Genomic DNA, 27,837 nt, shown 5'->3' with positions numbered 1-27,837 from the left:
TTTCTCTCTCTAAAATTTGGTATGGTTACTCTCTTAATTTTTAAGATACTTTCTCTGTCCAAAACTTCAAGTTTGAAATAATTTCTTTCTCTAAAATTTTGAAATAGTTTCTCTCTTAAAATTTGATATAGTGTCTCTCTAAACTTTGATATACTTTATCTTTCTAAAGTTTAAATTTTGAGATAGTCTCTCTCTATAATTTTTTTTGAGATAGTTTCTCTTAAAAAATTTCATGTACTTTTTCTATTTAAACTTTGATATAGTTTACCTCTTGAAAATTTGAATATACTTTTTCTTTATAAAATATGATTTTTGCGATAGTTTCTCGCCAAAATTTTTGAGGTAGTTTATCTCTCTAAAAAATTTTAGTTAGTTTCTCTCTCTAAAATTTGATATAATTTTTATTTTTAAAATTTTAATATATTTTCTCTTTCTAAAATTCAAAATTTGAGATGGTTTCTATTTGAAGCTCAAAATTCAACACAGTTTATCTATTTAGAAAATGAGATATTTCTATCTCCAAATTTTTTTTGGACATTTTTCTTTTTAAAATTTATAATAGTTTCTCTCTAAACGTTTAAGAATACTTTTTCTCTCTACAATTTTAAGAATACTTTCTCTCTAAAACTTAATATTTGATATTGTTTCTCTCTAAAAAATTTTGAGATAGTTTCTACTTCTAAATTTTTTAGGTACTCTCTCTAAAATTTGATATAGTTTCACTCTCTAAAAATTAAAATCTAAAATTGTTTCTTTCTAAAAATTTTGAAATAGTTTTTCTCTAAAAAATTGAGATAGTTCCTCTCTCTAAGAATTTACATGTACTTTTTCTTTCTAAAATATGACAATTTCTCTCTAAAACTTTTTCTTTCTAAAATATGACAGTTTCTCACTAAAACTTCAAATTTGAGATAGCTTCTCTCTAAAATTTTAAAATGGTTTCTCTCTAAAAAAATTTGAAACTTTCTCTATCTAAAATTAACGTACTTTTTTTCTCTAAAATTTTAACATACTTTTTCTCTTTAAAGAAATTAAATACTTTATCTCTCTAAAATTTTCATTCACACCAAATGCTCCCTATGTTTCGGGTTGAGGGAGCCAATGAGTGAAATTCATGGATCTTGTCAGGTTTTGGTATGGAAATGCAATCATGAAACAATAATTCTTATTTCTGTAATTTTAAGTATCACGGTCATTAAACACTCCAAACGGCGGAATTTGAAAATATCTAAAATATTAAGAATCCATGCTTTAAAATCCATGTACCAAACAGGCCTTAAGGATATGCATAATCCCGTGAAATGTCCTATGCCTCGGCCGTATTAGAACCTCCAATCCGTGCAGACATGCATGTGCAGCCACAATCTCTCCAATGCGGTCTCTAATTGCCTCCCCTTACAACCGATGGGTCTGGGTTTCCCGATGAACTCCAGTCGAAATTAAGCTTTAAAACCTTAATTGGAGGCTTGATCCATTACACATGAATATATGTTCCGGCACCCACAATTCACCACTGCTATCCATCCTCTTACCGAATCCGAAACCCAGAGACTTTGGAATTCCTTTCGAATTCAAATCCCAAGGACAATCACACTTTTAACTTGATCCTCTACAGTAGTGGCTCCTGAGTGTGCGCCCTCAAAAATCCTCATATTCCTCTCTCACCATATACCCCAAGGATGGAAGCAAAGCTCAGCTTCTGCAAAGTACCCTCCTTTCATAAGCAATGACCAAACCTCTAGGTGGATAGCGCCTTGGTGAATGCCAATATAAGACCATATAGTCTTACAGAAGGAGCAATGAATAAATAAGTGATCCATTATCTCTTGAACTACTCAGCACATGAGACAAACACAAGGGAGTTGTATACCTCTATGCTTCCCATCATCAGCAGTGAGAACTTTGTCAAAGACTACCAATCATATGAAGCATAACATCCGAGGAATGGGAACGTACCATAGGAACCTTGCCCCTCATCCCTCCCTTCAAGCCTTCCTCTCTCCACTCCAGGTAAATTTCACAGTTTTTCGATTCATCTTTTCATCTGGTTTCTTCTACTAGACAACCGTGTGACCTTTTTCTTTTTTGTGAATAAAATGCTACAGGAGTTTCTCAATGCATCAAGTTTTTTTACTTGAGTACATAACTATTGGGTTTTTATGTTTTTTGGGCTTGTTTAGTTTTACTTAGCTAGAATGTTGTAGCTATCGTGCTCTTTTTGCTACCTTTTCTTTTTTTTAATAAATAATGCTTCTGGGTTCATGAAATGAGATATATTTTTTTAATGATATACAACTATGATGTGGGTTTGTTTATATCTTTTTATGCAAACAAGAAATGCATTAATTACCAACATTTTCATTTTCTTATTAATTTTAGTTATTTTGTATTTGGGTTTTTGAGTATTTTCTCTGTGATATAGTGCTAATCTCGCTTCCATTTTTTTGAGCCTTTTGGAAATAAACATCTTCTCCTAACATAATTAAAAGATTGAATAGCACGAATACTTGGGTTTCTCCTTTTATGTGGATATCTTCTTCCTTTACATAATTGGTTATGTATAAATCAATGTTGCTGCATTTCTTTGAAGAATGTAGATTAATGGGCGCCTTTCTTTCTTAGTTTTCTGAAAACCTGTGAAGTTTAGTTGCTATCGCTTACTAGCTTGCTTGTTTTCATTCCTGAATTTGTTATTCACTCAATGGTTCATTTGTTCCCATTATTTATTGAAATTGCTTTGCTTTTTTTTTTTTTTGAAATTGCTTTACATTTGGTATCTCCTTTTTCTTTTTTGTGAATAAAATGCTACAAGAGTTTCTCACTGCATCTAGGGTAGGAGTTTTTTTACCTGAGTAGATAACTATGGGAATATTATTAATTTTTTTTTTTTTGGGTCTTTTTAGTTTTACATAGCTCCAATTATGAATATTGTAGCTACCATGCTTTTTTTGCTACCTTTCTTTTTTTAATAATGCTTATGGGTTCGTGAAATCTGATATATTTTTTCTATGATATACAACTATGATGTGGGTTTGTTTATAATTTTATATCTTTTTATGCAAACAAGAAATGCATGAATTAACAACATTTTCTTTTTTTTTTTCTTATTTGTTTTGGTTATTTTGTATTTGGGTTTTTTGAGTATTTTCTCTGTGATATAGTACTAATCTTACTTCCTTTTTTTCAAGCCTTTTGGAAATATACATCTTCACCTAACACAATTAAAAGATTGGACGGCTCTAATACTTGGGTGTCTTCTTTTAGGTGGATATCTACTTCCTTTACATAATGGGTCATGTATAAATCACGGTTGCTGCATTTCTTTGAAGAACGTAGTTTACTGGGCTCCTTTCTTTCTTAGTTTTCTGAAAACCTGTGAAGTTTAGTTGCTATTGCTTACTAGCTTGCTTGTTTTCATTCCTGCATTTGTTCTTCACTCAATGGTTTCATTTGTTCCCATTATTTATTGAAATTGCTCCTCTTGTCTTTTTTTTTTTTTTTTGAAATTCCTTTACATTTGGTATCCCCTTTTTCTTTGTTGCGAATAAAATGCTACAGTAGTTTCTCAATTTGAATCTGGTGTGGGAGTGTTTTTCCCCTAGTAGATAACTATGGGAATATTGGGTATTTACTATTATTTTTTTTTGGATTTGTTTGGTTTTACTTAGCTCCAATTATGAATGCTACCATGCTCTTTTTGCTACCTTCCTTTTTTTAATAAATAATGCTTATGGGTTCTTGAAATTTGATATATTTTTTCTTTGATATACAACTATGATGTGGTTTTGTTTATAACCTTTTATGCAAACAAGAAATGCATGAATTACCAACATTTTCATTTTCTTATTAGTTTTAGTTATTTTGAATTTGGATTTTTTGAGTATTTTCTCTGTGATATAGTGCTAATCTTACTACCATTTTTTTCAAGCCTTTTGGAAATAAGCATCTTCACCTAACACAATTAAAAGATTGAATAGCACTAATACTTGGTTACTTCTTTTATGTGGATATCTTCTTCCTTTACATAATGGGTTATGTATAAATCACGGTTGCTGCATTTCTTTGAAGAACGTAGATTAGTGGGCTCCTTTCTTTCTTAGTTTTCTGAAAACCTGTGAAGTTTAGTTGCTATTGCTTACTAGCTTGCTTGTTTGCATTCGTGAATTTGTTCTTCACTCAATGGTTTGATTTATTCCCATTATTTATTGAAATTGCAGTGCTTTTTTTTTTGAAATTGCTTTACATTTGGTGTCCCCTTTTTTTTTGTTGTGAATAAAATGCTACGGGAGTTCCTCAATGCACTTGGTGTGGGAGTTTTTTTCCTTGAGTAGATAACTATGGGAATATTGGTTTTTTATTTTTCTTATTTTTGGATATGTTTAGTTTTACTTAGCTTCAATTATGAGTGTTGTAGCTACCATGCTCTTTTTGCTATCTTTTTTTTTTTAATAAATAATGCTAACGGGTTCATGAAATCTGATATATTTTTTCTACAATATATAGCTATGATGTGGGTTTGTTTATATCTTTTTATGCAAACAAGAAATGCATGAATTACCAATATTTTCATTTTATTATTTGTTTTGGTTATTTGTATCTGGGTTTTTTGAGTATTTTCTCTGTGATATAGTGCTAATCTTGTTTCCTTTTTTTTCATGCCTTTTGGAAAAAAACACCTGCACCTAACACAATTAAAAGATTGAATGGCACTAATAGTTGGGTTTCTTCTTTTATGTGGATATCTTCTTCCTTTATATAATGGGTTATGTATAAATCACGGTTGCTACATTTCTTTGAAGAATGTAGATTAATGGGTTCCTTTCTTTCTTAGTTTTCTAAAAACCTGTGAAGTTTAGTTGCGATTGCTTACTAGTGTGCTTGTTTCATTCTTGAATTTGTTCTCCACTCAATGGTTTCATTTGTTCCCGTCATTTATTGAAATTGGTTTGCTTTTTTTTTTTTTTTCTGAAATTGCTGTACATTTGGTGTTCCCTTTTTCTTTGCTGGGCATAAAATGCTACAGGAGTTTCTCAAGGCATCTGGTGTGGGAGTTTTTTCCTTGAGTAGATAACTATGGGAATATTGGTTTATTATTATTATTATGTTTAGATTTGTTTAGTTTTACTTAGCTCCAATTGTGAATGCTGTAGCTACCATGCTATTTTTTTACCTTTCATGTTTTAATAAATAATGCTTATGAGTTCATGAAATCTGAAATATTTTTCTATGAAATACAACTATGATGTGGGTTTGTTTATATCTTTTTATGCAAACAAGAAATGCATGAATTACCAGCACTTTCATTTTCTTATTAGTTTTGGTTATTGTGTATCTAGGTTTTTTGAGTATTTTCTCTGTGATATAGTGCTAATCTTGCTTCCTCTTTTTCAAGTCTTTTGGAAATAAACATCTTCACCTAACACAATTTAAAGATAAGATTGAATTGCACTAATACTTGGGTTTCTTCTTTTATGTGGATGTTTTCTTCCTTTACATAATGGGTTATGTATAAATCAAGGTTGTTGCATTTCTTCGAAGAACGTAGATTAATGGGCTCTTTTCTTTCTTAGTTTTTTGAAAACCTTTGAAGTTTAGTTGCTATTGCTTACTAGCTTGCTTGTTTTCATTCTTGAATTTGTTTTTCACTCAATGGTTTCATTTGTTCCCATTATTTATAGAAATTGCTTTCCTTTTTTTTTTGAAATTTCTTTACATTTGGTGTCCCCTTGTTCTTTGTTGTGAATAAAATGCTAGAGGAGTTTTTCAATGCTTCTAGTGTGGGAGTTTTTTTTCCCTGAGTAGATAACTATGAGAATATTTATTATTAATTTTGTTTTTGGGTTTTTTTAGTTTTACTTAGCTCCTATTATGAATGTTGCCGCTACTGTGTTCTTTTTGCTATTTTCTTTTTTTAATAAATAATGCTTATGGGTTCATGAAATCTGATATATTTTTTCTATGATATACAACTATAATGTGGGTATGTTTATATATTTTTATGCAAGCAAGTAATGCCTGAATTACCAACATTTTCATTTCCTTATTTTTATTGGTTATTTTATATTTGGGTTTTTTGAGTATTTTCTTTGTGATATAGTGCTAATCTTGCATCCTTTTTTTTCAAGCCTTTTGGAAATAAACATCTTCACCTAACACAATTAAAAGATTGAATGATACTAATACTTGGGTTTCTCCTTATATGTGGATATCTACTTCGTTTACATAATCGGTTATGTATAAATCATGGTTGCTGCATTTCTTTGAAGAATGTAGATTAATGGGCTCCTTTCTTTTTTAGTTTTCTGAAAACGTGTGAAGTTTAGTTGCTATTACTTACTAGCTTGCTTGTTGTCATTCCTGAATTTGTTCTTCACTCAATGGTTTCATTTGTTCCCATTATTTATTTGAAATTGTTTTGCTTTTTTTTTTTAAATTGCTTTACATTTGATGTCCGCTTTTTCTTTGCTGTGAATAAAATTCTACGGGAGTTTCTCAATGCATCTGGTGGGGGAGTTTTTTTCCTTGAGTAGATAACTATGGGAATATTGGTTATTTATTATTATTTTTAGATTTCTTTAGTTTTACTTAGCTTCAATTATGAATGTTGTAGCTACCATGCTGTTTTTGCTACCTTTTTTTTTTTTAATAAATAATGCTTATGAGTTCATGAAATCTGATATATTTTTTCTATGATATGCAACTATGATGTGGGTTTGTTTATATCTTTTTATGCAAACAAGAAATGCATGAATTACCAACATTTTCATTTTTTTATTAGTTTTGGTTATTTTGTATCTGGGTTTTTAGAGTTTTTTCTCTGTGATATAGTGCTAATCTTGCTTCCTTTTTTTTCAAGTCTTTTGGAAATAAACATCTTCACCTAACACAATTAAAAGAATGAATTGCACTAATACTTGGGTTTCTTCAATGCATCTGGTGTGAGAATTTTTTTCCATGAGTAGATAACTATGGGAATATTGTTTGTTTTTTTTTATTTTTTATTTTTTTTACTTAGCTCCAATTATGATTGTTGTAGCTACCATATGATATACAACTATGATGTGGGTTTTGTTATGTCTTTTTATGCAGACAAGAAATGCATGAATTACCAACATTTTCATTTTCTTATTAGTTTTTGTTTTTTTTTTATTTGGATGTTTTGAGTATTTTCTCTGTGGTTTAGTTCAAATTTTGGTTCCTTTTTTGTGACTTCTATTATCTGAAAATGAGATAATCCATAAGATTGCTTAAATTTGATTCATGGTTAGCTTATTTTTTTCTTCATTGATAGTTTTTTTGTTGGTCGTGAAGAAAAGAAAGAAAAAAATTTCCAGTATTGTTTTTTTTGTTGCCATAGGTTTTAGATTATGCTTACATTTTATTTTTCAATATCAAGCATAGGGACCTATCTGACCATTGAGAATGTAGGTATAGAATCTGTGAACAAAAACGAAAAGAACTTGTTCTAGATTGATTTGAATTTTTTGCAAATAACAACATTTCTAAAGTAAATCAGCTGGAAATTTGTTGAGTTTGTTGTGGAATTTGAGTTCAAAAAATGGTTGAAGAATCTAATATTTAGAGAGTTATCACTGAGAAAGTGGAATTTAGGCATTATCAAGCTTGTTTTATATTACTTGGCTAAAACAAGGTTATTTTCAGCTTCCATTTTGTTTCTCAAATTTCAAATTTTTTAATTTTGATAATAACTATCTGGTGATTGTTAGGTGGTTCCCAAATTGCGGATTAAAAAAAGGTTCCCAAGTAGGTCTTCTGACCGAGTGAGTACAAGTAAACCATGCTCCTGAGGTATGTGTTCTTTTTTAATAGAGTTGGTTTGCACGTTTCAATAAAGCATTTCAATGTGAAGTAGTACATTGATGTGTGGTTTTTTTATAAAGGTAAAAGTCTATATAAGGTTGAAGGTGTATCTATTATGAAGTCTGAAAGCTTTCCAAGTGACCATCTTTACCTCGAGATGCATCGATATAAATAAAAAAAAGAATGTCAAACCTAAAAATAGTGCATCTTGTAACTTTTCTCAAAAATTTTAAGTGTTCATATATCTGCTCGATCTGCATCGTTTTTAAAATTTTAAATTTCACAACTAGAGTTGAATATTGCTTTTCAAGCCAACATATTCTATAAAATTTAGAGGTGCATCTCATATAGTACAAGGTGGGCACCTTGCACAAACCTGACCCTTTATTAAAATAAGTGATCACGTACACATGTACAAGAAATATTTTTATGAAATTTATTCTGTAAGACTATTTTTTGTACAAAAAAGTTCATATCTAGCCATCTATGCACAATGAAGATAGAAAAATACTTATGAAATCATCTGTCTTGTTTTGACATATGAAATTATCATTTAATGAACTAATATTACCCTCCCAAATACAAATACTTACAAGTTACGAATTAAACTGCCTAATTTCATGTCGTCAGGATCAAGAACTTCAAGGTGCTGTGAAACACAAATTTGCAGGCTCCATCGACATTTTAGACAAGTTATAAAAAACAATGCTTTCCAGTATAAGAAGCTAGATCATCCACCTTCTGAGGGGGTGAGAAGTTCCAGCTTCCAGTTGTCAAACAGGGTATGGGCACGAGGAATTGGCAGAAAGTGGTCGCTCCCATTCTTGGTCTCTACTCACACACAGCCATCCAACGAGAAGGGCACATCAAGTTGGAGTCTTCATCTCTTCTTCTTCTTTGCTCTCAGAACCACCTCGCTTTATTTCATTTCAGGGCAGGCAAATGTCACTTTATCTATCTATCCCTAACAATAACCATTCTTTTTCTTGGGTGGCCACCAAAGTAGACAAATCTTTTCTCTCTCCTCTTGAAAACCCACTTTCAGGGCCGCTCCTCTGTACTCTCCTTCCTGCGCTATGCCCAAAATCACCCCTCTTTCCTCCTCACCAAATGCCTTCTCTTCCACATCCTTTCCCACTTCCGCCTCTTCTCCCTGGCCCATGCTGTCACCGTCTCCCTCCTCCACTCCCCCATCTATTCCTCCTCTTTCGTCATCCTCCTCTTCGAATCCCTCAGAAAAACCCATTCCCTCTTTCAGCCCTCCTCCTCCTCCTCTGCCACTTTTGATGCACTCATCAGATCCTATGCCGACTGCAACATGCCTGACGAGGCACTCTCTACGCCTCCGTCTCTCGCAGTCGGAGGGTTTCATGCCCACCGTTCTCGCATACAATTGCGTCATCCATTGTCTCTTCAAATCTCACAACCCCAAGTCGGCTTCTGATGTCTATGCGGAGATGCTCCATCCTCTGTCTCCCCCAATATCTACGCCTACAATATCCTCATCTCTGGTCTCTGCTCTACTGGGAATCTTCATGGAGCCTTTGCCCTGTTCCAGGATATGGAGGCTAGAGGCTGTTCCCCTAATCTTGTCACCTATAACACCCTCATCGATGCCTACGCCAAGTCTGGTCGAGCCCATGAGGCCCTGCGCTTGCTGGAATCCATCCCCCTCAGGCCCAATTTGGTGATCTTCAATTCGGTTGTCAATGCATTTTGCAGGGAACGGAGATTGAAGGAAGCGGAAACGGTGTTCGATAAGGTGAGGTTGGCTGGTTTGGTCCCTGATAGTATAACTTACAACACGCTGGTGCATGGGTGGTGTTTGGAAGGAAATGTACACCGTGCCCTTGCCCTGCACTCCAAGATGGCGGCGAGAGATGGGTTGGTGCCCAATGTGGTTACATACACCTCTCTCATTGCCGCAGTCTGTAAAAGCGGGAATCTTCGTAAGGCTGTGGAGCTCTTCGATAAGATGAGAGAGAGGAGGCTTAGGCCTAATGGGGTGACCTACACAGCACTTATTGATGGCTTTTGCAAGCAGGGGAATATTGAAGAAGCCTACTCTCTCTTACTTGAAATGACAAATAGTGGGTTCTCACCTTGTGTTATCACCTACAATGTGCTCATCAATGGCTGGTGCAGAGAGGGGAGAATGGCTGGATCCATATGCCCAAGAAAGGTATCACCCCTGATATCGTAACATGCTGCACAATAATCACTGGTTATTGTAAACTTGGGGATTTGGACACAGCTTTCTCTCTCTTCCATGAGTCAATGGACAAGGGCATGCCACCTGATGCCGTGACCTATTCATCCCTTATTCAAGGGCTCTGCGAGGAAAGGAGGCTGAGTGAGGCCCACCATTTGTTTGAGCAAATGGTTAATAATCGCATGGGCATAGCAGGTGGCCTGCATCCCGATAGCTTCACGTACACGATACTTATTGATGCGTATTGCAGGGAAGGAGAAGTGGGTCGCGCTCTCAACCTCCATGACGAGATGGTTAACAGGGGCATTCTCGCTGATGTGGTGACCTACAGTGTGCTCATCAACGGGCTTGTGAAGAAAGCTAGGACAAAAGTGGCCAAGCAACTCTTGTTCAGAATGTTTCATGATGGCTCAATACCACCTGAAATCACCTATGATCAATTAATTGGTCGATGGAGTGATGGGGATAGTGGGGTTGCACTCATGAAAGGGTTCTGTATGAAAGGGTTGATGAGTGAGGCTGATAGGGTGTATAGGTCGATGGTAGAGAAGCATTGGAAGCCCACTGAAGCTGCCTATAATGCGATGATACGTGGGCATAGTAGGGGAGGGAGTATTTGGAAGGCTCTTGAACTTTACAGGGAAATGCGGGGTTCAGGCTATATCCCAAACATTATTAGTGTGATAGCTTTGATTAAGGGGCTCTCATATGAGGGCCGAAGCTAGGAAGTGAGTGAATTGGTCCATGAGGTTCTGAGAGATTGTTTGGTTCCTGAAGCTGAATCTTCCAAAGTTGTTATGGAGATAAACCACAATGAGGGAAATGTTCAGTGATTGATGCCCTTGCTGAGATGGCCAAGGTTTCTTCCCACTAGTGGAGAAACTGGGTTGTCCAGAAGATGATGGTACCAATTTCTTCTTGTGCTTTCTATTGGGCTTTGTAAGTGGAGAACTGTCCACTTGTGGTACTACCGTTCCTGACCAGGCACTTGTACTAAACTTTGAAGTTTGAAGTTCTAGTATGAAGCAGAAAAATTCATGGTATAAGAGGTGGGAAAGTTGTCAGTTGGGCTTTGAATTTGATTACAAGTTAATATACACTTTTCTAGCTAGTATTAAATTGTATCTACTAATTCCCCGAGCCTAAATGTTGCATTTTCAAGCAGGCTACAGTTGGCCTGGTTTCACGTTTGTATTATGTTAACATCCAGATGTTTTTTTTTCCTGTATATGAATTTTGATTTGATGGGCTGAGAGTTCCTGCAGGAGATTAAGCAAATTAAAGGTGATTGATTTTCAAGAGAAGACGGACAGATAAGAAGATCGGTATGTTCCAGAGACATGTTCTTGATACAGTTTAAATATTTCCCCTTATAGGTACACATCAGTAGGTCATTTTAAGCATTGGATCCTGGGTTGCTGGCTGGATGTTTGATTCCTTTTTGCTATAAACTTACATTTTAAGTGGTCTAATTTCTTCCTTTGCTGATTCTGAGCTAATGCTATCATAAAACTGACTGCTTCTCAAATTATCGTGTTACTCATAAGTGCTACGTGGTCTTGTTTCTCCTTTTGCTGATTATCATTTACAATGTATTGGTTCTTGTATAGTTTCTGTGGATATAAAATATATGAATTTGTTCCTGGTACTCTCTGGTAGTTGACCTATAACTTCTTGAATCGTTTTCATTAAAAAACTATGGTAGTTGACCATTTCTTACTTCGTGAATTGTTTTGTTAATGAATTATGAGAACAATTATCTGCTTTTTTGATAGAATTAAAAAAGTTTTTTTGTTCGTATAGAATTGAAACTCCCTTGTGGATCGATCAATGTCTTATTTTTTCAAGGTAATCTCAATTATTTTAGATCTGAGAACCTAATACTCGCTTGAAGACCTTGAAGCAAACTCTGAGATGTGGATTTGGTTATCAAGTTTGCAGACATCCTTCATAAATCTTTTACGGAAGTCTTAGTACAGTAGTTAAAGTTGGTCTGGTCTACTTAATAGGCCTTGTCAAGATGGGTTTTCCGTAAATATTAAATGTAGATGGCCCCCTTTTGGTTTATTAAATTTTTAGATTCTTCTTATTCATAAAATTTTAAAATAATCCTTATTTTTTTGTTTGAGGAGGTTACCTGGTATTGTGTGCAAGAATACATGTCGGCAAGGGATTTGATCTTGTGGAATGAGCTCGTCCTGAATCACAAGGGGAAAAATTTTGGGAAATGAAGGAAACATGGAGAGAATGAGGAAAATGTCACTCATATAATTAGTGTTGGGTGGACGAAGTGGAGATGTGCAACCGTAGTTTTATATGACCGCCGCATACCAATGAAGCTGAAGGGGAAGTTCTATAGGACAACTATGAGATTAGCTTTGCTTTATGGAGTGAAATGTTAGGCGGTCAAGAAACAAGATACCCATAAGATGAGTGAGGATGTTGAGATGGATGAGTGGCAAGAGAAGAAGGGATAAAATTCAAAATGAAAACATCTAGAAGAACTTAGGTGTGGCTGGCCATGCAGAACATACCCAATACAACACCTATTAGGAGGTGCGAATTGGTTCAAGTGGAAGGTCTAAAGAGGGCAAAGGGTAGGTCCAAAAGGATATAGTTGGAATTAGTGAGAAAAGATATGGGAACTTATGGGTATGGCCCGTGGTACAGCAAAATGGTGGACCAGGATTAATGTAGCCGACCCAAAATAGTTGGGAAAAGGCTATGATGATGATGATGATGATGATGATGGAGGAATAATGCATGGGAACTTCAGTCACAATGTCATGATGCACTATGGCAATCGAAGTAAGTGCGCTATTTGATTTTGCAGTGGTTGTGGGTAAACTTTTCTCCGTATAGGTTGAGGCCTAAAGGGGTTGGACTGTTGTTAATATAAGCTGGACAACTAGCAATTACATGTCTGCCTAGGGGAAGACTGATCCTTAGGCAGCCACAGGGATGTGTCTATTTTCTTACAAGTGGATTTTAATTTGCGAAGTCTTACCTTGATACCTTCATTTCCTTATAGTTCACTCATTTGTGGAGAGATTGACCATTACAGTACTCTCAAAACTGATTTATGTATGCATCTTAAGATATTAGATATGCGTTGATAGTTGAAGTTCTCCATTTGATGTGAACATCTTATGAGTTTACTGAGGTCTCCAGTGTGAGAAATTTATGGCCCACTTGGTTTCGTGTTGTAGTTGGATAAACACCCCAGCATTGTGTTCTTAGCATAGACTGGATTTTCAAAATGGTTGTATTGAATCGGAATGGTGTGGATTCAGTTAGTTGCTCCATTACACTTTGCAAATGGCATCCCTTAGGATAGCAGAGGTGCCCTTCTCGTGCCAGGTATCTCCATTACATTCACCCACTCCTTTCCTGTTGTCTTAACCACCTCTAAAGACATAGAAGAAGAGGGTAAAGAAACCCGTGACAATCTAGTAATCAAAGAATTGGTAAGTGATTAAGCTAAGCAGCTTGGGTCTATGCAGAATCAGATGGTCTTACATTTCAACAAAGAGGTGCAATTTCTATCACTTTCTTTTTCTCTGGGGAGTCAAATAAGTTCCTGTGGACAGCAAACTCTAAATTAATGTAGCTATGTAAATATGGCTAACAAAATACATGCAGCTTGCTATCTATGCCACAGTTCTGAACACAACCTAAAATATCACGTAGTTAGCATCGTATGAAGGAAGTTGATTCTCAAGCACAAAACCTCCAATTGTGAGGTGCAATCTCTTGGCTAAAACTAGTCTTCAAGGTACTATTCTCACTCCCATAACCAATGGCGTTTAGTTGATTACAATAAAAATTAAGTCCGATAGACATTTCATCCGCATCTATGCCAACTAAGATTTATATTGTAAATATCGGGCTTGGGCCCGATTAATTAGTTGTTGAGTACTGTAACAGTACATTCCAAGTTTGATTCCTATAGTTGAATGAGCCAAAAATAAAAAACGAGGAAAGGGAAAAGTATACCATAATTCCATCACCTTTAATACAAGGATTCAAATCAACCTTAGTTGCTGGACGTGAAATCAAATAGCCAGGCTTGGCTCATTGACCAGGCCCAAAGTCCAATAGAAAATTTTTTGAACTTCAAGTCACAATCAAGAGTTAGATTTCACATCTAATGGCTATAGGTAATTGTGATCTCCTTGTACCTAAGGTAATGGATTTATACTATGCGATCAATGTTTTAAAAAGTGCTAGGTAGCCGAGGGGGTCCAGGCCACCCAGAACCTGGGTGGCCCAGTAGAAAGAAAAAAATTATGGGGTTTTTTCTCTTTCTAAAAGGATCTAATGGGTTTTAGGTTTCAAATGAACCTAAAACCCATAATTTTGCCCCTTTAGTATTAAAAAAATGCCCTCATGAGGGGCATTTCTGCCCTTAGGTGAGGTGCAGGCCATGGGTTGCTGTCTAGGTGGTATTACTCTCCATCTTCCTTCTCACCGGCTCCATCGACATCCGCTCCTTTGCCAGTCCCCACCAGTACTCTTCTTGGTCTTGACTCTTTCATTGTCTACCCAAAGAAACTTAATTCCAAATAAAAGACGGCAACACTGATTGATTGCTCAAAACTAAAGAGGTTATCCTTTCGGAAAATTCTCAAGAAAGTACAGAACCTTAGCATCATGTGTTCAATACACAAATAAAATTCTCAGAGCTGTTATAATTGGATCCTCTTATTTTATCTTAAATGAATCATAATATAATTACATTTTATTTAACATATGGTTTTAGTTTTATGAAAAGCTCCAAAGAAGGAACAGAAAAGAAGAGATGTAAGTAGGGAAAGGACGTTAGAAATAGGTATATTACGACTTCGCCACATTGTCACTTGAAAATGGTACCATTGGTTGCAATGTATTCTTTCCTTATAATGTGAATATATCTGTTGTTGCAGTTTGACTCAAGTGCAGTTCATGAAATGCTGAAATGCATCCATTTCCTTACTGTTGATGAAATTGGTTACACAGTCTATTTTTCTGATGAAAATAATGGCATGGACATTTATTGTTAATTTGATGTTTTCCTAGTTGCTAGGATAGAGATAGACACGTCTCTCCCTCTTCTCGGCACCCAAAAATGGAAGATATGGATATCCTCCTTTAACATACCCATGGCTCCTGGGAAGACTCGTTCAATTGTGTGCAGTGCTCGCAATTTCTTCGGCTTCCCAATGCCTGGGCCATCTTGGTGGCAGGTGAGGAAAACAAAACTGAATGCGGTTTGAAGTTAGCTATAAAACTTGAAATGCATACACTTTTTTAATGTACTTTATCGATTCACCATTCACTACATAGCATATTTTCATTTTCATTCTTATGCTGATTTTTACATAGACTTTATCAACTCAAACTGGTCATGACCTGCCCAAAGAAAAAAAAAAAATAAAACAGAAACTAATAAAAAACTCATTCCTTTCATTACATGGCTTTTGTATTTGTTAGATATCAGCAAATTTGGAAGCTAATTCTTTTGATATAGTTTGTTAATGCATAACATTCATTACTTAATATGGTTTGTTAACGCATAACATTCATTACTTAATATGGTTTTTTCTTATTTTTAAAGATTTAGAAGAATACCCAAAGATAGGCATTTATGCAGCTTTTTTATTATTCGATGCCCAAAACTAAGATTTATTGACATCAAAACCTTCTTGTAGGGCACATGAATCTCATGAAAGTGGATAGTTCAGTCAATTTTATATTAGATTCCTATAGAACACTCTTGATCTGCTCACACTAACCTCTAGCAGCAGATCTCTGGTTACCTTAAATATACCAGGAACTAGGATCCTACCTACAAAATCTGACGTCTTTAAGAAAATTGTCTTCAATAATAAGAGGCTTACTAAAGCTTCCCCTATGAATCCTTATCCCAGTAAATTCTTCCTTTACATTGAGTTCAGATGGTAATAATATTGTCCTTCCTATGCAGCTGGTTCGTAGATGGCATGAGCAATGGACCTCAAACAAAGTTTACGATGGTGACATGATTGTCCTTCAAGGTCAGGAGCAGACATTCCTCTCCAAATCATTGGGAGTCTTCTGCTGATGTTAATCAGCAATACACAAAGATCACCTTCACACCCACAAGAGCAGATCGTTTTGTTTTGGCATTTCGTAATTGGTTGAGGCGTTATGGTAACAGCCAACCTGACTGGTTCAGTTCAGCTACCCTACAACCTCTCCCATCCATAACCCTATCCAAGCGTAAGGTACATGTCAATTTTGTATGTGGAGTAATTAGATAATATGTATGGTAACATGTATCATTGTCCAATGCACAATAAAAATCATAATTCATTGGGATATAGATCGTTCAATGTAATGCTGGACAGTCATCCAGAGTGGGATGCACCAGAGCTTCGCACTCTCTCTCCACCGCCTTCCATCATATCATTGAACAGTCATAACTCTAATGGGCAGTGGTTTTCGATAGTCCAATGTTCATAGACCACTTTCCCTTCCCCCAAATCCCCGTTTGTTTGTTTATTTGTTTTTGTTTTTTTGTGTGTGGTAGTCTTTTATTATATTGAGCATACATGTTAGGAATTATGAAGATAGTGCTGGTTAAGTTAGTCATTCATTCCATTGTAGGACAATAACTAAATTCATGAGAATGATTAAGTTTTCCTTCCATTATAAGAGAATAACTAAATTCATGCGAATGATTGATATTTGCTTTGCTTAAGTTAAGTGTTTCTTATTGATTTTGTGAAAATTGTTATACAAGTATAATTCCATGTGGAAAAGTGATTCCTTATTCTTCGGACTCTACACATCCAACCAATGTTCATGACAAGAAAATAATAATTGAGGAAGATTTAGTGAAGCCTTCCCTTGCCTTCCTCATTTACCTCTCTCCATGTCTAATTTAATTGTTTGCTATGTGGCCTTTCAAGACCTTAAAGCCAAGAGTCTTGCGCTCAATTGGAGTTAGAGAGAGACTGAATCTTGGTGCTTGGCACACTGGGGTCCAAATTCATATACCCCGAGTATTTAAGGCATTGAGGTGTGAGGGTCATCTCCTAGTCAGAAATATATTGATTATAATGCCTCATAGTTGATGTGATAAGCCAGGGCTTAGAGAATCCAATCGAAAATAATAGAACCCGAGTATTTAAAAGAGTATTCGCATTGTATCGAATGGTTGGCTCATGGGACATGAGCCTGTATCCTAATACGAGATCGTTCCATAGCATGTGAGCCCACAGTCGTAAGGGGAGCCACTCTTCTTTAGTACACATGTGCTTTGAGAGGACTCCTGTATTTGAGTAGGAACATGTCCCACATGAGTACACCAGTAATCCATTGAACACCGTGACGGGAAGCTCTGGCTCAACGACTTTGATGTGACCAATCATGAGTCCCTGCCATAGACTGTGGAACATAGCTTCGTTGGGTCGGCTTGAGACACTGGAGGAACGTCATTTGGCTTAGCCTAATGAAAGACTGTGACTAGTTTTTAATTCTAGAGATCTCATTTATCTTTGGCCCAAATTAATCTAAAATTGATGAGAAAAGGTTTTATATTGATGAGAAAATGTGTAATAATGTTGAAAAATCATTTAGAGAATTTTCGGGATTTTTGGAAAATTATTCAGAATTTTTAAATAATAAAAAATGTGATTTTCAAATTTGTTTGACATAAATACCAAACAAGGACATCCTTTGGGAATGCCACATGGATCCTAAGTGGCCATAGGGATGCCACGTGGCACCTCCACCTCCCCACTTGTGGATGACATCATGCTGATGTCACATCTATGTTGGGACCTATTTGTCATTAGTTCTTTTGTTGGTGTTATGTTATAACATGTTATCTTGTAATTTAAAGTGTTTTATATTATTATGACTTAAGTTTGATTTAAGTCACGTGTTTTTTGCTCATGTGTGAAGTCATGGGCATTTGAGAATTAATTGGTTTATATTATTATCCACATATGATTTTTTGGCATGTGGATATATCTTATGTGTTACTACCTTATGGGCCTGATCCATGTGAAACTTTAGTGTTATTGAAATCTTATTAGTGATGATATAAGATATTTTATTCACATGTGTAGATCTCCCATATTACCTTTATGTCCATGTCCTTGTCTTTTATTGACTCTCACAAATTATTTAAAAACCATGGGCATAGATGTAAACATGAATTTGGACTTAAAAGAAAATAATATATGGAGCTTAGGGCTTTAAGGTAAAATGACTATAAACTTAGGTTTTAAGGAGTGAAGGGTGTCAAAAACCCATCCATTGATCTTGGTAATAAGATATGGATGAGTGGCTTGGATAAAAACTTCTCATGTGCCATTAATCTAAGGCATCAAGGATCAAGATTAAATCCACCTTTATGATTTAAGTATAAAAGTAACTTATATGATCAATTCAAAACCCTAACTTGAGTATTCACTTCAGAGAGAGAGAGAGAGCCATCTTGGCAAAAATGTGGCCACCCATGAGACTATCTTCTTCCTTGAGCTTTCATTTGAAACCCTTCTATGGAGTAGTCTCTCATGTATGTGATCAAGCCCATACTATTGCTTTGTCATGGTATTGATTTTTCTTCTTATATTTCAATTCTTACCTCATTTTCATTATCAAAGCTTGCTGTAATTCTTAATGTATAGTACCTTTCTTCATTTTTTGTCTTGAAAACTTGATATTTGAAGAGTACCAAAGCATAGCGTAGTCCATACATATGGTATGATTAGACTAGCTTGCTTACTCCATGATCTTTAGTAGTTTGACCTTGATTTTCTTGATCTTATTTTTCTGAAATTTTTATTGAGAATATATAACAGATGAGAGGTTTATTTCATCATATTTGAGTGTATGAAATAGTCCCTTGAGATCTTTTTTGAATATTAAAAACTTCGTGTGGTCCTTTATAGACCACATGGTGTAGTTTAACCATAACTCCCTTATTTTGTGTAGTATCTCTCTCAAACATTGAAGGGCTATTTTTATACATGTATCTCTTATGATTTGATCCCCATTAAGTGAAATAAAAGTGATCATTTGCTTCCCATTGGATTGATCCCCTTGACTTATTATTATTACCCGTGCCTTAGACAATGAGACAAAATTAAGTCTTCAAAAGGCTCTTTCATGGACCGGGCACAAGGGGTTCGAACCATGGCTTCCCCATGTATGTGTACATGTTAATTTGATGTATTTACAAGTTATTCAATGATTAATGATTGGTTAAATTGAGTATGTTGTGCGAATATTGAGATTGTTCTTTAATCGTGCTCTATGAGCTTTAATACTATGCATTATTGTTTATGCGAATTGAAATCTCATTAGATTATTATAATCAATTATATGATGCGTATGAGACATTGTGATATATGATGATGATGAAGAACGAAGATAGAATTATCATATAATTTTGATATATTGAGGATTTTCGAGTGCAAGTCATGTAATATATCGTAGAGATTTACATTGTGAATATTTGAATATTGTATTGAGTTTAATTGTATTTTTGAGTAAGGGATTCTTAAGGGACCTATTAGGGTTGATTTTTTATTATTCACATGTGTATAAACCATGTTTGTAGGTTGGAGTATATGTATTATGGTTTTGTATTGAGATATTAATGCATTTAAACGCTTGAGTTTTGAAATTGCATAATGAGATATAGCGTATAATGAGATATAGCGTATAATGTGATTTTGAAATTGCATCAACACTTGATCAAGATTGCTATGTTGCATATGCTTTGATTTTGAGAATTAGAGTTATTGGCTTGAGAACTGTGACTGAATATTTTCTAGAACTGTTGTCTGTTTGTTAGAGAATGGTAGGGAATTTAGTACTTTACATAAGAGAATGATATTTGGTGGTATTTGGTGTTATTGAGTGTACTTTCATATGGAAAAGGTCTCATGTCCATATTGTATATATTTTGGAAGTTATTGAGTATTTATTAAAGTATGGCAAATCTCAGAAATACATTTCCAGGAACTTTATACCTTTTTCTGTGGCGATTTTGATCAATCAAAACTTATGAGATTGAGTTAAGACCACTTTGTACTTTTGAGGAATCGAGTCCAATTTAAATGTATTTTTGAGCTTATAGGAAAATTCCCCATCTGTGGAAAGTTATGGTCGTTTTACTAGAGGGGTGTCATACTGCAATTTCTGCTACACAGAGCAGAAATTTACCCTCGGAGAATCATGTTGTTTGATCCACTTCGGACCATTAGTAAGTGCTACTTTCTAAATGAAAGTTGTCTCATTTAGTATTGAATTTATTCAAGTGTTCTGACACCTTTGCACCCTCTTTCATTCTCAAAGAATACAATTTTCCTTTTGAGAAAATTCGGTTTGTGAAAGATTTTGTTTGATACAAACTTTCCAATTTATCCCACAAATCTTTTGCTGTCTTTTCCCCAACAATATTAAACAACACTTCATTCGCTAAATACAAGCGAATAGTGGTTCGTGCCTTTATATCAAGTTCTTCCCAATTATCATCGGTCATATTTATCGATTTCTTATCTTTTTCAAGTAGTGCCTTGTGTTGCCCTTGATGTACCAATACATCTTGCAATTTTAATTTCCAAATTTCAAGATTATCTTTCATAAAACTTCTCAACCCCAAACTTGTGAGATGCCATTTTTCCAAAAATACTACACCACTACCTTGAGCTCTGATACCACTTGTTTGTAACCGAGACTTTCTCGATTACACAAGAAACCCCCAATATCTACCTCTCAAAGTTTTTCTACACCTTTCTTTTCTTTTATCTTCTTTCCTTATGTTTTCTCTCCCTAAAAATGTCTTTTATAGACCTTACAAAGGACCTATTTTCTATGACCAAAATGCCCTTTAACAAAAGAGAAATACCATTGGGGTGATATTTGCATCACGTCCCAACATCCCTAGTCATCGTTTGTTGGGATGACTTCCATGAGGGCTCCACCATCCTTCTTAAATCATCATGGCATACTTTCTGGCAACATCTTGCCTCTATAATGTTCATTTTGATTTCAAAATCTTCAATGCCATTTATTCAGTAGGGCCTTTTGTTTATTTGGTTTATCCCTAGGCATCTTTTACATTTAGGGGTACCGATTCATCCCAAAGGAAATTTCTCATAAAGTCTTTGTTTTCTTTCGCAATGAGGATGGGATCGAAAATGATGACATGTAGTATATCGGTAATTTGGAAATGGTTGATTTGAGTAGGGCGATTCTTCCCCATTAATAGGATCTTCTTTTCGAAGATGCTGATTTTTTCCTCAAGTCTCTCCAACATCTCTCCCTAACTTGTTTTTGTTTGTTTTCAATGCTTGGCAGTCCAAGATAGTTTGGCATCTTGTCTATACCACAACCATGCATTTAGCAAGAACAGCCAGCTCTTCTTTTAAGACATTTACTAACATCTCAGAAACAGTTGTAAATAGTTAATTTGCATCACATTCCCATCCTAGAAAATAAGGGTATCATCTATGTATTTGCAAATGTGATGATTGAGTATGATATACTATTCATAGCATATTTCAATTCTACTAATAAATGTCCTTTTTTTTTTTCTTTTCTTGTGGGGTATATGTTGTATAGTGATCTTTCAATGTGATGATTGACGGTGTTGTAAATTTGGACTCACTGGAGTTTATTGCTTCATTGTCATCCTTCATATTGTCAAATGATCATGGCCCCGGTGGCCATGGTTGTGTATGGTCCATTCTTTGTAGTATGATTTTCCATTTGGTGTTTTTATGTGCAAATGATGATCGCATCCCGATCTTATGTTATGTGGATTACATGATATCTTGCATATTTGGTTTGCACAAAGGGTTAATATGCCCTTCCTGCATAAGAGACTAATAAGATCATGAGGCATATATTGAGTCTGTTTACGATCTTTTGTTTTCTTCTGTTGTAGATGTTGGATAGATATGAACAGCATACGCCGAAGTGCTCTTCATCCAAGGGAGCCTACAATGATTTCCAAACCCTGTAGAAAGTGTTGGTGGGTGCAACTGTGATATTTGGTGCAACTGCCGGTGACCCATCTGAAACGGGCCTGAGGATCGTCCTCGCCACGCTTTCTATTTTGAGCACTGCTGCTACGTAACTCTTAAACCAGCTCGAGAAGAATTTTGTATTCGTTGATTATGTGCATTCTGAAATAGATTAATGTTGTCAGTAAAGAAATTGCCTCAGGGAGTGAGAGGGCAGTTGATCTATTCTACAGAGTAGTTGAAATTTTTGGAATGAAATTCTGTGTAATGTACAGCGTGTAATTTAGAAAATAGGAACTCAAATTATGTACATATTTCTTTTATATGCTGTGAAGTATCATAGTAATAAGAACGAACTGTCTTGGCTCTAGTCAAAAAGATAAATTTGGATTCACGTGAAACATATTTTTGTTATTCTTTTGGTTTCAAACATAACTGGCCCTTGAAGAACTGGATGGTTTTATAATGGTTTCAGTTTCAAGTGAAACATATTTTTCGCAATGATTTCAATTTATAACGTAAATGTCCATAGAAGAACCGGATGGTATCTTAGTACCCTGAGAGAACTGAATGATTTCAGAATAGCTCTGTTTCTTTCAAAACTGAGTTTTTGAGAGACAAGGAGAAGTATCCTGTCGAGGGCTTCACAAGCACACTTTCGCAAGGCCATATTCAACGGCTAAAAATTAGTCTCATTTTTTATTTTTTATTTAATTAGATATTTATCTGAATTTTGGAGTGTATATATATATTTTATAAAAAGAACTAAATAAAAATGATTAGAATATATTTTAAATAGAAAAATAATCAAAATATCCCTAAATTTATTTTGATCATTATTTTTAGGGTGTAGTTTGCATAGAGCCAAAGTAAAGCGCACCTTCAAATAGTGTTGAGAATGTGGTTTTAATAGTTGAAATCTTTGTGATAGCCTTAAAATATATTTTTATATTTGATTATCAAATGTAAAACTTTAAAAATAAGAAAAATATCTCCATATCTTATATTTTTAGATTTCATTTCTTAACAAATCCAAGGTTTAAAAAAGTTATTTTCCAACGCCCTAACCACTTTAAACGTGAAGAGAGAGAGCAGGAGGAGAGAGAGAACAGGAGAGAGAGTGAAGAGTTAAAGATGGAAAAGATGGAGAGAGATAAAGTATGGGGAGAGAGAAGTTTGGGAGGATAGCTTTTGGAAAAGGCAGATCCTTTTAGATTTGTTTGGCTTAAAAAAATAGTGTTAAAGTAGTTTAAGGGGTTAGGAGAAATAAAATCTACAATTTTTATATCTCAAGATATTTTTAAAAATCTTGAGTCTATTGTGAAATGAAACTTAAAAATAGAAAATATGAAGATATTTTCCATTAAAAAAGTGTAGATTGAGCATATATATGAAAACTTGAAAATCTTGAAAATTGATGGTCCAAAAATACATTACAAGATGTACTATTTCCAAAACTTGAATTCCATTTCTTTTTGTCCCATGCCCATGCATCTTGATGTTGAGATGATCAATTTAATGATATTTGGGGCATCACAACGAGACCTTTTAATGAAATATTTGAGGTGGGCTCTGATTTGATTGTTTAGAGCAACGGCTCTACATAAACTGTTTTTATATTTTTATTGAAAATACTTTTTACTATTTTTATTCAATTCTACTATTTCATTTTAATGTCGTTTTTTTCAAAAAAAATTGAAAATAAAAAAAATAAATTTAAATTTGGCACTTGGATTAGACTGGTTTGATCTGAACCACACCATTTGGATGCCATACCAACCCGAAATGAAAATGCCAGAGCACTCGACGAATTTGGTCTATGCTTGTCCAAGAGATGTATTTTGTTGAAGCGGGATATGCTCAGAAGGTGGTGTTTTGGATGGACTCAAGCGTGCTCAATTTGGTGCCATCACTGAATAAAGTCCAACAAGGGACAGATTGCAACAGTTTTAGCATGTTTCATCTGTTTTGGTTTTAAGCCAGGGAAAAATGGCTCTGCTGGAGTTCCAGTTTATGGGGTATGACCTTAATAGTTTTCATGAGCCGGATTTGGATGTGTAGGCTTTGGCTGAACTTGAGAGGCCGACAATTATGGAAATATGCTTAGCCACTAACCATTATTCAATGGGAAAACTTTCTATACTTCCACCATCCATCCAGCTGTCCAGTTTAAATGGCAGCCGAGGTTACTTATCTCAAAATGTTACAAGTGAGCTACAAACCATTTGATATAGATCTGACATATTTTATGTTCAACTTTTTTTCATAAATTATATAAATAGGAAAAGTACGGATCATCATCTCAATAAAGTGCACCAAAAAAATACAAAAAAGTAATTGTGGAGTACTTTGTTCATTTTATTTTATCAAGAATATTTTTTTTTATATTTTTGTAGGTGAGAGTTTAAAAAAGAAGTGCAACCCCAAATTTGGTGCCAAAAAAATCCATAGAATAAAAAAATAAAAACAATGTAGAAGTATGACATTATGATTGTAGTCATCTTTGTTGTCCATTCAGATCAAATGGCTAAAAGACAGAAGTTCTAGGAAAAATATTTATACAACATGAGCTTTCGCCGTTTGTAGCTCAATATGAAGGTGATTTTGCCAAAGATTTTGCAAGATACGAGGACGATTTCTGGTGTTGCCAAAAGTTTAGAGACAGAGAGAGCCATTCGGAAAATTAAGAAGCATTTGCTCAAACTTACATCTCTACTTGGCTCCTAGTGATTCAAGACCGAGAATGGGTGATCTACATTTCCACTTGCTCCCCCCAAGACTGGTCATATTTGGTTGGAACGCCCATTCTCAGAAGAGGAACTAGTAAAAGAAATCACGGATCTCGGCAAAGACAAAGTACCAGGACCAGATAGTGTTCCGTTGGCTCCCTTCAAGATTTTTTGGGAGACTTTTAGGTCTGACTTCCTCAAATTCTTCGAAGAGTTCTACCATAAAGAAATCATTCATAAAGCAATGAATGCCACCTTCATTGCCTTAGTCCCCAAGATGGAAGGAGCAAATGAATTAAAGACCTTTAGACCGATCAGTTTGGTAAACCCCTCATACAAGACCGAGAATGGGTGATCTACATTTCCACTTGCTCCCCCCAGGACTGATCATATTTGGTTGGAACGCCCATTCTCAAAAGAGGAACTAGTGAAAGAAATCACGGACCTCGGCAAAGACAAAGTGCCAAGACCAGACAGTGTTCCGTTGGCTCCCTTCAAAATTTTATGGGAGACTTTTAAGGGTTGACTTCCTCAAATTCTTCGAAGATTCTACCATAGGGAAATCATTCATAAAGCAATGAATGCCACCTTCATTGCCTTAGTCCCCAAGATGGAAGGAGCAGATGAATTAAAAGGCTTTAGACTGATCAGTTTGGTCAACTCCTCATACAAGATGCTGTCAAAAGTGTTGGCGACTCGTCCTAAAGAAGTGCTACCCTTTGTAATTTCTCTTTCATAAAGTACCTTCATAAAGGGTAGACAAATCCTCGACACGGTCCTAGTCACTCACGAGTGCCTCCATTCATGACACTTTCAAAAAAAATCAAGACTTATATTCAAAATTGATTGGGAAAAGGCCTACGTCCATATCGACTATTCACTTTTAGACGAGACTATGGGTAGAATGGGTTTCAAGGATCGATGGAGGAAATGGACGAGGGGTTGCTACTCAAATCCCTACTTCTCCATCCTCATCAACGGGACTTCTAAGGGACTCTTCCCCTCTTCTAGGGGTCTCTTCCAAAGAGATCCCATTTTCCCCTTCCTCTTCGCTTTAGCTGCTGAAGTCTTAACCAATCACTTTCTAGGTTTTTCCAGGTGTGCCTATTGAATGGCTTCACAAGTTGTGCTAGAGGCCCCTCGGTTTCCCATCTACAATACGCCAATGACACTCTAGTGTTCATTGATGCCAATCCTCAAGAAATCGAATGCCTCCATATGTTCCTTAGGTGCTTTGAGTTTGCCACATGCTTTAAGGTCAACATGTCAAAGTCTACAATGATAGGGGTTGCCCTCACCTTTGCGGAGACCAGATCCTTACTCCCAAGTTGGACGTGCAAAGTGGAAGAGCTCCCAACTAACTACCTAGGGATTCTCCTGGGATTTGGGAAACCTAAAAAAGCACAATGGTCAACCGTCATTGATAGAGTGGACCGCCGGCTTGCCTGTTGGAAGGGACGGTTCCGTTCCTTCGCAGGTCGCACTACTATGATCAAAGCCACACTCTCCAATACCCTTATTTATCTCATGTCCCTATTCCATATGCCGCCAGTAGTAGCCAATAGGCTGGTACAACTCATGAAGAACTTCCTCTAGTCAGCTTTACCGAATCGTTGTGTTCTCTATTATAACGAAGACTAGACCCACTCCCACATGTTTATTCACTGTGATATTGCTCTTTACCAGTGGACCAAACTCCTCAACCTTTTCGGCCTGACCTGGGCCATACCGGCTTCATTCCCAAGACTTTTTAACTTAGCAGACAGCCTTCTGTGGCCCAAATGTGGGAGGCTCCTATGGAAGGCAGCGACAGAGGCCACGATTTGGACTCTATGGAAAGAAAGGAACTCAAAAATCTTTAGAGGGGTCCATAACGATAATCCAACCCTGTTCCATAAAATCCACTCTCGTGTCTTTCAGAGCCACCAATCATAAGGCTTTCAAGCTCCTTCCTTCTTCCACCTTCCTAGCCAACTGGCAACAATTACTTCTACTTCAGAACACTCAATCCCCATGCCATGGGGACTGGTCCCCCCTTTCGCCGGGTGCAATTAAATTCAACTTTGATGATTGCTCATTCGATAATCCTGACCCCTCTGGGGTAAGCGGCGTTTAGAGACTACCAAGGAAACACCTTTGGCACAATTCTCAAGTCACATAGGTCATGCCAATTTACAACTGGCATCAAACTCTTTGATCCTACATGGGGTCAACCACTCCTGGTGGTAGGGGATGCACGCAATATAATCTCTTGGGCAACAGATCATGTATCGCCCTTGGTCCCTCTCTACGATTTTTGACGAGATTTCTCACCTCTGCAAGGATATTCCTGTCTCATAGACACATATCTGGCGGGAATCAAACGCACTGGCAGACCGTCTAGCTAAGGAGGGAGCCAACCTGTAAGCCGACGCTACTACCTAAGTCTGGAAGACTTTCCTAAATGTTTTTCTTCACGCCACATTGCTAGCACTTTTAATGTAATACCTTGCTTGGCACTTTTGAGTACAAAGTCCTCGTAGAACGACCCCAAGCCGTCATGTTAAGCCTGGGTTTAGTCTCTTTCTAGAGTACTCTTCTCTTTATAGAGTACTCTTTGTACTACACCTGAGGTGTTCCTAATTCCCCTCCGAGAAGACAAACCCGTGTGTCCTCTCTTATCACTTCATTCTCTTTCATTCTCTTTAATAAACTGTCAACTTCATAAAAAAAAAAATAGAAAACATCTATAGTTCAAAAGTAAAAAATTAATAAGCATTGGCTCAAAACTTACATAAACAGAAAACATCTATGATACAAAAGTACATGTTACATACACATATACAATATTGGCTGCAAGGTTATATGATTGTACACATGATTTACAATATCCGCAGCAGCCTCATGCTCTGAAGAAAGCAAACTGTTAAACGCTCCATGTGAGTGCATGGGTGGCTTTCAATAGCATGCTCAGGGCTGGAGAGCAATTGGCTCGAACAATAGCATCTGATGACCGACTCATCTTTCCTATTAGCAACCCAAAGACCTGCTAACAGTAGGCAGGAAAAACTACTGTTGATATCAGAAT

At 35.8% G+C, this 27,837-nt stretch overlaps 1 protein-coding gene, 1 long non-coding RNA gene and 2 pseudogenes across 44 annotated transcripts in view; 3 read left to right on the top strand and 1 right to left on the bottom strand.

Annotated features, from left to right (window-relative positions):
• The first annotated feature begins 1,308 nt into the window (after positions 1-1,308).
• LOC148781365 (uncharacterized) lies at positions 1,309-8,583 on the top strand. The gene is made up of 3 exons (XR_016059728.1): positions 1,309-2,010; positions 7,728-7,809; positions 8,452-8,583. It is a non-coding gene; the product is annotated as an uncharacterized LOC148781365 (long non-coding RNA).
• Positions 8,584-8,605: 22 nt separating this feature from the next.
• Positions 8,606-11,076, top strand: LOC148781364 (uncharacterized; annotated as a pseudogene).
• Positions 11,077-13,351: 2,275 nt separating this feature from the next.
• On the top strand, positions 13,352-22,419 carry LOC18432944 (pheophorbide a oxygenase, chloroplastic-like; annotated as a pseudogene). Its single transcript, XR_016058748.1, has 5 exons — positions 13,352-13,393; positions 14,959-15,022; positions 15,092-15,258; positions 15,999-16,278; positions 21,963-22,419. The product of XR_016058748.1 is annotated as a pheophorbide a oxygenase, chloroplastic-like (transcript).
• Positions 22,420-27,499: 5,080 nt separating this feature from the next.
• LOC18432942 (ARM repeat superfamily protein) overlaps positions 27,500-27,837 on the bottom strand; it is a 98,111-nt gene continuing 97,773 nt past the window's right edge. For 28 of the 42 annotated variants that reach the window (XR_016059722.1, XR_016059724.1, XM_020666442.2 and 25 more), the window contains one exon: positions 27,500-27,798. Coding sequence is in view for 38 of the 42 variants with exons in the window: in XM_020666442.2 (XP_020522101.1) it covers positions 27,676-27,798 (123 nt within the window). In the remaining 4 variants the exon portion in view is untranslated. Of the gene's footprint in view, positions 27,822-27,837 lie in introns of all 42 variants that reach the window. The other 14 variants (XR_016059721.1, XR_016059723.1, XM_088872581.1 and 11 more) reach the window with 2 other exon arrangements.

This window comes from Amborella trichopoda, chromosome 7 (genome assembly GCF_054954075.1).
Source record: "Amborella trichopoda isolate Santa Cruz 75 chromosome 7, AtrichopodaSantaCruz75HAP2 v2.0, whole genome shotgun sequence".
Taxonomy (NCBI): domain Eukaryota; kingdom Viridiplantae; phylum Streptophyta; class Magnoliopsida; order Amborellales; family Amborellaceae; genus Amborella; species Amborella trichopoda.
The sequence above is the reverse complement of the archived record's forward strand: the minus strand, read 5'-3'. Positions and strand labels throughout refer to the sequence as shown.